The sequence below is a fragment of the Colius striatus genome, chromosome 1 (genome assembly GCF_028858725.1).
Source record: "Colius striatus isolate bColStr4 chromosome 1, bColStr4.1.hap1, whole genome shotgun sequence".
Taxonomy (NCBI): Eukaryota; Metazoa; Chordata; class Aves; order Coliiformes; family Coliidae; genus Colius; species Colius striatus.
This window is the reverse complement of record NC_084759.1, coordinates 61,034,210-61,046,422: the sequence shown is the minus strand read 5'-3', so window position 1 is coordinate 61,046,422 and position 12,213 is coordinate 61,034,210. Positions and strand designations below refer to the sequence as shown.

General features: G+C 43.1%; 1 protein-coding gene across 8 annotated transcripts in view; it reads right to left on the bottom strand.

Annotated features, from left to right (window-relative positions):
• Positions 1-11,171, bottom strand: part of CUL4A (cullin 4A) — a 37,063-nt gene extending 25,892 nt beyond the window's left edge. For 3 of the 8 annotated variants that reach the window (XM_061997026.1, XM_061997034.1, XM_061997043.1), the window contains exons 1-5: positions 10,936-11,171; positions 10,089-10,204; positions 5,522-5,625; positions 3,327-3,396; positions 1,521-1,594 (exon numbers count right to left, since the gene is read on the bottom strand). In XM_061997026.1, coding sequence (XP_061853010.1) covers positions 1,521-1,594; positions 3,327-3,396; positions 5,522-5,625; positions 10,089-10,204; positions 10,936-11,095 — 524 coding nt within the window. In that variant the 5' untranslated portion in view covers positions 11,096-11,171. Of the gene's footprint in view, positions 1-1,520; positions 1,595-3,326; positions 3,397-5,521; positions 5,626-10,088; positions 10,205-10,382; positions 10,504-10,935 lie in introns of those variants that run through there. The other 5 variants (XM_061997000.1, XM_061997009.1, XM_061996992.1 and 2 more) reach the window with 4 other exon arrangements.
• Between the last annotated feature and the right edge of the window lie 1,042 nt (positions 11,172-12,213).

The window sequence follows — 12,213 nt, the reverse complement described above, 5'->3', positions numbered from 1 at the left end:
GGGCTGGTCAGACTCTTCATAGTTGTACTATTCTGTGTTGTTTTATTTTGGTTATGTTGTGGGGTTTTAAGGTTATGTTTTAGTTGATGTTGCATTAAATTATTTTTTGTTTTCTTCCCCAAGCCGAGGAGCCTGGTCTGTTCTGTCCTGAACCTTAAGCAGCAGTTAAGCTCTCCCTGCTCTTTGGCAATCCTCAGGTCTTTGGTACCTGAAGCTAATTGTGGTCTTTTGTTCCCTGATGGGCCTAAACCACGACACTCTCCGTTTATTAAAAAATGTATTACTATAAAAAAACCTGAACATATGCCTTAATGGAAGATTCCCTGGATCAGTCAATCTTTGTGTAACTTATTACCTTAGATTGCCTGAATCAATCTATGTGTCATTTATAAGTTTTGCTCAAAGGCACAACTTCTCTGTATGTTTAGGACCTTCTGATCACTTGTATCAGATTCTTGTTTCATTTGGAGAGGATGAGGAATGGTGCCTCTATGTCATGATGCAGTCAATTATTAAACACTCTCTTGGACAATGAAAACTGAGGAATCTTAGATAAAACTTGTAACCTCCAAATTTTTCACATCAGGACTTAAATATAGGGGTTTTTTCCAAATATGAGGGAAAAGGAGACACAAAGCATGAACAAATCTCTTGAACAACATTTAGTATAAGGAAGCCCAACACAAAGAGTTGGAGGAAAGCTACTACAGAAGCCAGGAAGAAAGATGTCCACGGGACAAGTGACAGGTGGGAGAAGGACGCCAGGTTCCTCGGGCAGCCTGAGGAACTCCTGAGAGCAAAGAAGCCAGCCAAACAGGGAAAAGGTGTGCTCTTACTTCAGTACTTCACCTACATATGTTTTTGCTTTAGACAGAGTAACAATACCATCAATTTTTGGCAAAGTCTGGCTTTGTTTGCTTGGGCAACGATGTAAAATGCCAACCAGGAGGTATGCTAAAAGACAAGAACACTCAAAGGCATGACTGTTGTGTGCTGAATGTACAGCAGCATTACTTCAATGCTCTGAGCCACAAGGTCTCAACTCTCAAGAGGCCAATGCTTGAAAAATGATCTGCACCTTGCCAGTGTATCTGACTTAATTAAACTAAAAGAAATAACAAAAATAGAACAAGAACTGCTGAACTTTGACAAAACCAGGAGCAGTCACAGTAATGCTAGGCCAGCAATGAGGTGCAAAGGCAGCAGCTCAAGGAGGTTCCTCATACAGCCAGCCTCACCCAGGTTGTAACAACTACAGCTATGTATAGGTGCCTCAACTGTTACCATATGTTGACAGACCTTTTCCTTCTTTTACCCTCACTTTACAATGAATATTCCAAGGAAAGCAGGAAATGACATGTGCATATGCTGAGGTGTGTATTTTCATAAATTAACACTAAATTTTAAAGACCAATTACACATGATGAAATACAACATGAAAAACTCATTTTCAACCTTTGCAAATATAATAACATGTTCGAACTCTGTAAGATTCGAGGAATACTTACATGGATACCTACCATATAGAAGGAAGCATTGAATTCTGAAGCACATACGTACGATCCAAAAATAAGAAAATGCTTCTGATCATGATCTGAAAAAATGTAAAGAAAATGCTTTTCTCTTCACCATCATGTGACATTTTAAACTATAAAGCAACTTCTGAAAAACTACATCACACAGACATGCACTTTAATTACTGATGTATTTATTTTCAACTTTTATGGTGGCTTATACAGCTACTGGTATGTAATTTATTGATGTTAATACTAAGTGCTATTGCCAAGTACATCCAAGACAGTTTTCAAATTCATAACCATTAACTAGATAGTTTTATCAGCCTGTTAGGAGTTTTACTGCTACTGAGATACATAAGCCATTCAAGCACTACCACCAAGACATTCAGTAAACATCCTAAAATAGCATGCTAAAATAGCATGGCTTTTGCCTTCTCTCTTTTTTTTAAGCTTTAAGCAGAGGCAATAATAAGCTCTGCAAAAGAGCTTTAAAGTTAGCTGCCAAAATTCATAAGAAAAATAGAGATGTATTCATTCTAACAAAGGAAAGAAAGTATAAAAATATAGATATTTTTAAAGTAGGAGGAGATTTTTTTAGCTTATTACTTTCACATTCAAAATCCATCTTTAACTTTGCTCATTAAAAGGCTGCCCAGCTTCCAAGTTAGTATTAGCATAACTCAGGATGTCAGTAACTAACCCCCAGGCCAGATAGAGTGATTTCTATCCTTAGCTGTCCACCTACTCCTCTCCTAAAAGATTTCACTGCTTCTGAAGCAATTCCCAAGCTGACAGACTTTCTGGCCGAGCATATTACAGTAAAACATCAGCAAGGCTGACTTTTTTGTTTAAATACCACAAATGCTAGCTAAGCACGCAGGCGAGAAAGTCACTTGCTACAAGTTCGTGCTTTGAGGAGGAAAAGTAATTAAAGTGAACAGAGCTCATAAAAAAAGCCTTTTTTATAAAAACAGAGGCCCAGATTAACTACATTTTCAAGACAATAAACTTCAACTCTGTTTTCATAAGGCTGTTGAATTTATTTTAAATAGTTTTTATAGTTCTTTCCATTTTAATTTCAGATAAAATTCACACACCTCTGCCCATCCCCCACAGGAGTGGGGAGAAGGGTGGATTCAAGGAACCAAAAGAGAAATTCAAACATGAGTGAATGTTTGTACCACAAGCCAAGTGACAATGTACCTGTACCACAAGCTAAGTGACAATGTAATGAAAAGTCATTGTAAAAGGATGGTTTATAATTATAGTAATTCATCTTTAAAGGGAGAATACAGCATCTTAGAGACTATTTTGTTTGGTAACATAACTGATTGTAGGGGTAGAGGACAAAGGCAGAAGGAGTTTCAGTTCTTTCATCTTCCTGTTTCTTAGCCCTACAGTCAGGATAATCAATTCTGCTTTGCAAAAAAAAAAAAAGGCCCCAAATTAACCTTGCTCTTGAAGCCACCTAAAAACAAGGATTGTGCATTCCCCAATCCCTTAAAATTATAAACAGCAAACAATTTCAGCATAGCCTGGTTAGTTTTTCTTTCCAACCATAGAAAACAGATGTTAGTATATTTCTCTGTATTTTTCCAACTTTTATGAAACCCATGGAAGTCAGAGTTAACACAACAGAACATAAGTTTTCAACAACAAAACTGCACCCAGCTAGAGAAAGTGAAAAGCAATGCTGAAGAAGCTTTGTGGAGGAGGTGCAAAGCAGTCCCAAGTTAAAACCATGACAAACTCCTTTTGGCCAGATTTCACACCTCAAGGATATGTATTCTGAACAAACATTCAACTTACCATTTGTCTGCAATGATCTTGCCAGCATTTATTTATCTTCTTTAAAAATAAAACGCTATCCAGAGAATCTGTACAGAACCTATTAAGGAAAACTAGCTTGCTGAGTCTCTTTTGAGGCCAGATTCTATAGATGATCTTTGTCAGCCATTAAGCAAAGCTGCTCCATGGATATTCTGATGTTACTGTGACAGCCCAGGGATAAATTGTTAATTGCAGAGCCTCTGTCCAGCACTGGGGCTGGCAGTTCTCCAAAAGGCCTCCCTATGTTTTCAAGGAATAACACTCACTGCTCTTCAGTAATACCATCTAGTGGCTGCGCTGGATAACTTCGATATAGATTTTAACAACAACAGTGTCATAAACAACCTCGTCACCAACCGAGGTGAGAGGGATAGAAAGGTTTATTTTGTTTGTTTAATGAGTTCACGCTGTGCACAACAGGAGTGACCCTAATCTCTTAAAAGCAATTACAGTTCTAAATAATCCTCAACAAATCCAAATACCTCTCTTTTCATATACATCTCCAGGTCTCCCCAAGTAAGCTACTGAGTTTTCTTCATTACACAACAGAGACGACTGTTATTTACAAGTAAAGGAATTCTCATGTGCCATATGAGTAAATCCAAATGTGGCTTTACCTTCCTGTCCTGAATAGTATCATCTCCAACTCCCTCTGACCAAATGTGGTTAATCTGACCTCATTTCATTGGGATATAAAGTGGTATACCTGTAAAATATAAAACTCTCAACTCTCCAAATCATCACTTCTGTCAGAGGGTGGGAAAAAGGCAAAACTTTAAAACACCATTTTTAAGATATCTCTTGAGAGATCATCTGAGGTCTGAAAGGGTAAGGATGCAAAAAACTATGAGCTATATTTAAGAGACTACTGTAGTTTTTATTTAGATATGATTTTAAATGCATCAAAGTAAATGTAATGAAAAAAATCAGCTGCCATGTAAGAGGTGAATAATAACGCTGATATACGTACCTATGTTTCTTATACACTATGTGGGAATCAGTCACTTGACTGAGACTCAAAAAAAAAAAAACCAACCCAAAACACACAACTCAAACCCATGTAGGGACTTAGCTAAATAATAGGTTGAAAAAAAAAAAAAGGAAAGAAAAGAATATGTCTTCTTTATGAGTGTAGACACCTACCTGCAAAATGCAGTGAACTGAGAAAATGAGTCACAACCCAAAGCACATTTAAGGCATTCACCTGGAAAGAAGATTCTTTCTGGGCCTCAGTCCCTTGATTCTTTCCATTTTAACCTATCATTTTCTGTTCATAAAATACACAGAGAGACCTGGAAAACACTGCTAGCACTCAAAGTACTATAGTATCAGTTCACTACGGCACTCTCCAGTATCTGCTTGCTAAGGCACTGTCCAGGATCAGCCAGGTAGACACAGACTTTCTTTATCCTGCTGCCTGAGCAAGCACAACCCCTAGGCTACTACACAAAACACAACTATCACACGGTCTCAGCATGCAAAGCATGATGGGATTTAGGAAACAGGGCTGGCTGCACCCAGGTGTCCAGAGAACATCTACAGGTACTTCTTTGATCAGTTATCCAAAAGGAAAGCCCAGCAATGTAACTTCAGAAAACTAGGGGGAAATTTACTATGAAACTTCTCTGTGCATCCCAAGACAGCCAAGTGATCTCCTAATCCTAAAGCTTTCTCCCAAGAACCTGCCAAAGTACACAGAAGATATCTAAAGGGCTTGTTGAATGCCCCTGTGATACGTTGCTCCATAGTTATCTTTAGCCAAACAGTTGCACTTTAGGTTTGAGAATTATATTATGGGGGGCATTGTTGCTGAAAATTACCATGGTAATGAACCCACTGCTACTGTAAGCCTCTCCACTACTCACTTGCCATAAAAATCCATATCTGCCATTAAATCTCATAGTGCTGTTGACATTTTTTTAGATCAGGTGTAAAACCTGCATTCCTACTAAAATAATGAATAAATCATAATTAGCATGCTCCTTATGGGTACACAAAAATTATTCTCCTAGATGGCTGAAGTTGCTTATGCTTGATTTGTAAATACATAAATGGTCAAAGAAGCTCTTGAACACATTAGCAAACTCTGGTGTAATTTGTACAAAGCGTTGTTTTAAAAAAATAATGCTTTAAACTAATAATTCTAACCATTTCTTTGCATGACAAAAGGATATTCTCTAAACTGAAGGATTTGTGCTTTCACATGATCTTCACAGACTTGGCGCAGCTGTTTGTACAGAGTAGCAGAGACTTTGTAAGAGCAGAGATTTTCAACAGCCTAAAAAAAAAAAAAGATTGTGAATGAGACAAACAAAAAGAACTCAAATTTTCAGGCCTGTGTAATCAAGACCAACAACAAAGGGGAAAAAAAGGATCACTGTTATCTGTCCCAGCTGTGCACAAAAACAAAACACTGAAATGAAATTACCTAAACTATGTAGAAAAATTAACACTTCAGGATTCCTTTCTGATTTTTATCCCTTCTTATACTGCTAGATCCTGTGTACAATCAAGGCCTACCATCACTACCTGGGTCAGATTTCAGATGTGCTGTTCAACATTACTATAATTTCCCTGCCAGAATACTTCTCAGCAGAACTCTTCCTGTAGGTCCATTTGGTGCATCCTCCAGCACTCTTTTTTGGGGGGGAGGGAGGAATGGAAACACCGTAATTCCAAATATCTTCATATCTTAATAACTTTAAGGTAGACATTTCAACCTCTTTAAATGAATACAGCCGCCCTCCTGTTATTTTATTAACCTGCTTCTTTCTGATAATTTCCCCTGATTCACACATATCACAAAACCCAAACAAATCCCCCTCATATTAACTGTTAAATAAAGACCTGAATTGATCTACTGGGACCTCACGGGACTTAGTTTATTTATCCGTAGTTGACCAAGAAGATTGATTCTACCCAAAACCCAACGTTCTTGTGGTCACTACACTGGCATAAATCGTTACACAGCTGACTCAGACTACGCTGAGAGAGCTCTGGCTGTTTGCAGAACACTGCTGGTCGGCTATTCAGTAGCTACTGTGTCCTACGCTGATGTTTTCTCCTCACAAGAAACTCAATGAGAATGCCAAAGAGAAAACATAGCCTTGCTTGATACCACTGCCTATATTTAGACTTTGTTCCAGGCACACTTTATTTTAACTTGTGTGCTCTATTACAATAAATTATTTTATTAATAGACCACAGCATCTGAAATGAATCACAACTGAAGACAGCTAAACGTCCTGTGAAGACAGATAAATGTCCTGTGAGAACAGTAAAGTTTACAGTAAATACTTTTGGCCGTTTGGTCCTTCATAGAAAATTATCCAAAGTAGTTGGATACGATTTTCAGAACTGAAAATGCAGCTGTCTTTAACTTCACGTCAACTGCCCTTATGCTTTTATGCTGCAGAGAACACTGCCTAAGACTTAGAGCACTATTTCACCTGGGCAACTAAAACTGACACAACAAAGTTTTCCTTTGCTCCAGAGGATATATAGTATCATTTTGTTGACAAGTCTTCTGATAACATCAACGAACTTTGGTAATGTTCAATATTTTCCCACTGTTTGGCCTTTACTCAGTTTTACCTAAATTGTATCATTTTTTGGTGTCTTATTTCTTTGCAATGCCAAACACTCTGGTGCCTAATGTCAGCGTGTAACCCTTTGATGAAGGGTTCACTCTCTTTCAGTTTAAGGTAATCCAAACACATGGGCTATCGAAATGCATGGGCCAAGAGAGAAGTTGGGGGACAGCGGGGCTGCTTCTCTGGGCAACAGTATTGGGTTAAAGTATAATTTCAAAAGCAGCTGTATCATCTGATAGCAGCATCTACTAGCTGTTTCTTCTCTTTTTTTGATGGAGGGAGGCATGAAACCCAGTAATTTCCTCCTCCTTCACCTTTCAAGTTTTTGCTGCCTTTCTGAAGAAATATGACTTTTATTTGTCTTGCCCATAATTAGCTTGGAAAAAAAGCTACAGTAATTATCACATCTACGAGGATATAACTTTCAGACTCTTCATCTACACAAATCTAGTAAAAGTTCTGTTTCAAATCAGCCTTTTAATAGTTTGTTTTGAACAGAGTCTTCTCCTTTAACACTCTGCATGCAAGTTATTGCTACTTTTTGTATTATCTCTTCTATATGATCTAATATCCTGAAGAGTTTGTCTTCCAAAACACAAAGCTATCTTATTCCCAGAGATCTCTCCATGGGGTAATTCTAACCTAGCTGGTGCCATTGTAGTTAAATGCACATCAACTACAGCTTCCTCAATTTTTATACAATATTAAAGCAAACAAACAAAACTATCAGAAGGTGCCTATGTTATGTTTTTCATCTGGTCCTAAAACAGATAAATAAACTGACATCTGCAACAAACAGTATTCGCACATAATCATTTTGTAGGTAGGTATTCACACATTATGCTTCCTAAAATATAGCTCTTCCTATTCATCCATCCATCCAAATAAAAGTCTGGTCAAGACTCTCATCATGTTGGGTTTTTCTCCTTCGCTACTACTCTGTCCTCCTCCGTGTCCTCCAGAATGGTGGTGCTGCCCCATTTCAGGTTATTTAGGACCTTGCTGCAAATGGAATTTTCTTTTTTCCATTATTTTTAATCACTCACTCCTCACTCAGCAATTCTTTGCCCTGCCCCACTTTCTCTGTCCCATCAAGTATAAGCTACTTCTATCAAAATCTGTCCAATCTACCACGAATCACAGACATTATTTCTATTTTAGTCACAAAAAATTGGCTGCCACCCTTCCCACTGCTCACTGACTATGTCCCTGCCAAGCACCTTCATGCCTGATCCCATGCTGCCTCTAATGCCTGGAAAGGAGTATCCTTCAGGCTTGTCACAAAGCCTTGTCATTGATCTTCAGCTTTTCTTCAGCCACTGTGCTAAAATAAATAAATAAATCAGAAAGCTGAAAGGCAGGCTGGTATATCAGCCCGCTCACCACACTGAACTCCATCAGGCTGCTCATTTCCTCCCATAATGTCAGATAAAGACACACATAAACACAAAAAAACCCACCCCTGATATTAAGAACTGATGCACATAGAGAAATTTTCCCCTGTGGACAACTCGGTGCACACCAACAGGCAGTTAAAATGACCTGTAAGTACAGATCAGGTTTCTGATAGATGCTGAGCTTCATCTTTTATTCCTTTGGCAGGAGAATAAGTACCATCTATGCACAGGCAACTTTGACTGCCACCACTCACCGTGCAGAAATCTTGCTGATTCGCACTGCTGCCTTGCAGAATATTGGACTGGCCTTGTGCAGTTTTTACAAATACGCAGACAAATGGAAAAAGCAAGAAGTACAGTTCTTTCTCTATGGTTTATCTGAAATCTCTCTCGCTCTTTTCTGCCAAAACTTAAGTCTGTACCCCAGAGATTTTTCAGTCACAGAATTATAATCTCATTTCTGAGCCTCCAAAAATGAGTTAAGTACCACAAAGCATTCGTGGGTTTGTTGGTTTTTTTCAGGTAGACATGAAAAAGTATGATTTAATCAAGAGCTGAGTTTAAAAGCAAAAAATGTATTATGTAACTCAAACTTTGCAAACCTGCAAGTGTTAACAGATGAATGTATCGTGGTCAAGTTCTCTATTTAAAGGGGATACATTTTATTAAGTCCACCTGCCTTTACATAATCAGCCCTTTCACACCCATATATTACATACCCTAATGAATCACAGAGAAAGTACAGTCAGCTCTAAACACCATCCTGATTTTTTTTTTAAGTGTGGACCCAATATGGACTGCTGGCTTTCTCTTCCACCAGTCTGCACTTTGCAGCCAACATCAAACCTACTTCAACTAAACATATAGAAAACTTTAAGTGAGCACAATAATTACTTAAGTATTCAGCACACAACAACGAGATCCCCATCTGCAGATCAAATACCTACATCCACAGAAAATTCATCACTAATCTAAGCTATGTACAATTTAGCACATCAGTAATTTTTATAACATCATCGCTGTAAAAATTAATTCAGTTATATATCTTAAAGCACATACATTTTAAATAATACAAAATCATTTAAATTGTGGAAGTAGGAAGGAATAAATGATTAATGAGCATTTCTCTCTTTTACAATCCCTAGCCCCTGCTCTAGTAGTTCAGATGTTCCAGAAATGCTTTTTCACCATTTAAATAAAAAAGCTAAGATCCTGATTGTTATGAAAATGTAAATAGTACTCAAAAACACAGGTAAACTAACAGCTTGTTGCCTGCTTAACCGAGATTCTTTTTTAATTCCCCAAAGGGTATTGATGCTGAAGTCCAGTTGTTCGTACCTAATAATAACGAATATTTCGACAGCACTATTCACAAGAGACCATACCATGTACAAAAGACAAATTATCATGAAACAAGTATTTGCATAACTCAGCAAGTGTAACATCCCTTTTTCATCTTGGGTAGGCACTGTATTGAACATATCGAGACTTAAACCTCAGTCCTGGCCAGGCACAGCTTTCTGTGTCACCCAGCATAAACTGCTTTTTTTATAGGCCTGGTAGCTCTCCAAGGAATTAATATATAAAACTGCACACTGACTAGAAATAGAGTATGGAGTGAAGAGTTCAGAACATTTTAACAAATCAAAAGGCATTCTGTTAGACATGTAGCTCTGTGAAAGCCCCAAAGCAGTTTATTTTCCTTCTGTTAAACTGAAAAAAAAACCAACACCCAAACCTAGGCATCTTACCTGGTAGAGCTCTTCAAGGTTGTACTTAATAGAAATGCTACTCTGTATTGCTCCCACTGCTTCATGAAGTTTCTGCCATGTGTCCTGAGTATAATTATCCGGTAATTTGGGTCTTTCTGTGAAGGAAGATACAGGTAGTCGAACACTAGCAGCCCAAGAGGAGTCTCTAACCAACCCCTCTCACTCCGCTTCGTTATGTCCTGCACGGCCATGCCGTGCGCGATCGTTTACGTTTGGCACAAGATGTTTGGTTACGAACCCACCCACCCCTCCCCGCCTCTCATGCGACGAAACCTTTGCACGGTGCCTTTGACCCCTTCACACACGCCGGGGCGCCCGGGGCCGAGGCGCGGACCCTGCCCGGCACGGGCAGCGCCGGCACCGCGACCTCGCCGGCGACCTGAGGCCGCTCCCACGACCGGGTGGTTGTGTTTTACCGCCGCGTTACTTTTAGCAAGGTAACCCTCGCCTTGCTTTAATTAGTTTTGACACTAAGGTGGCTTTCAGCCCGCTTCCTACAGGGCGCAATGTCGTCGCCGCGCTGCTCCTCCCGCTGCCCCCACGCACGGAGCCCCGCGCGTGTCCCCGTAAGCTCTTAACGCGGGAGGGTGATAGCAGCGGAGAGTTATCAGCCCAGCGGCAGCCTCCTCTCGCCTCGATAAGGCGGCGGGGCGGGTGACAGCGGCGGGGCGCCCCTGTCGCCGGCCCGGCCCGGCCCGCTGCTTGCCTGCCGCTGAGAAGGGGCGGGGAACGGCCGGGCCCGCTGTAAACAAAGCTCGGGAGCGAGCCGGGCGGCGGAGCTGGGCGCACCTGCCGGGGCATAGGGCCTGGCCTGGCCCGCACCCACCTCTGAAGTTCTTGATCACGAGTTTCTTGGAGGAGGCGGTCGCGCCTCCTCCTCCTCCCCCGGCGCGGGTGGCGGCGGCCAGCGAGGCGGGCTTAGTGAGCCCGTTGGTGTGCCCCACCAAGGCCGACAAGTGCGGCTTCTTCTGGGGCTCGTCCGCCATCTCCGCCCCGGGCGCCGTGTCCGGCCGGCCGGGGCAAGGCGCTGGGCTGGGCCGGGGCTGGTTGGTCCCCGCCTCCGCTCCCCTCCTCCTCCGCCACCCAGCTGCCCTCCCCCACCGCGCCGGCCTCCCAGCCCTGCCCGCGGGTAGCTGCCAAGTGCCGCCGGACCGGGAGTCACTGGCAGCCACCCGCCTCCCGCCGCCCTCCCCGAGGCGCCGTGGCGGCCGGCTCGCCGTCCGCGCCCCGGCGCTCCCGTAGAGCCAGCCCCGCTCTCAAGATGGCTCCCGCGCCCGCTGGCGGTCGGGGCAGAGCCCGCGGGGCCGGGCGGGCGGCGGCGGCAGCAGCAGCTCCGCGCCATCGCCTTATAGCCAGGGTGTTCCTCCTTACTTCGTCTGGTTCTATTTGTTGTTCGCGCCCCGGGCCGCGAAGCGGAACCACGCCAAGGAACGGCCGCGATTCCCCTCTGACCTCAGTTTGTCCCCCAGAAGAGCCAGCAGCCCCGAGAGCTCGCCTACATCCTTGACACCGGCAGGCCCCAGCCCAACCCGGGTACACCCGGGTTGGACCTCACGGCCACAGCCTGCCAGGACCCTTGTTTTACACACATCCCGTTAGTGCCATTAAAAGCAATGGCTTCAAGAGTTAAATGCTTGATTTCAACTTTTTGGACGCAAAGCGTGAGAGAAGCCCCAGCGCTCCTGGCAGGCAGCGAGGCTCCCCATAGCACAGCCAGCAGGGATGGGAGGCAAGGGGCCAAGCCGCAGCGCTCTCCCGAGTTAAACTGACACGGGGCTCCCGGGGGCTACCCCTCGCCTCCTTTATGGGGTGAGCTGACGGGTGCGAGCAGGCGCGGCCGCTCCCACGCCACCCCCGGGGAGCGCGACCCCCGCTGCCCGCGAGCTTGCGGCACACCCGGGCGCACGAGGTTCCCTGGTGACGCGCGCCCACGGCCCCGCCCGTCGGGCTTTTCCATTGGCTATCGTGGGGGGGGGGGGGGGGGGGGCAAAGCCGTACCGCCCCGGGCGCCGCTGCGGGCGGAGAAGAGGCGTGGTAAGCCAGTGGGTGGGCCGTGTCACGTGCCGCCCCCCCCCCCCCCCCCGCCGTTCCTCTCGCCCACTTG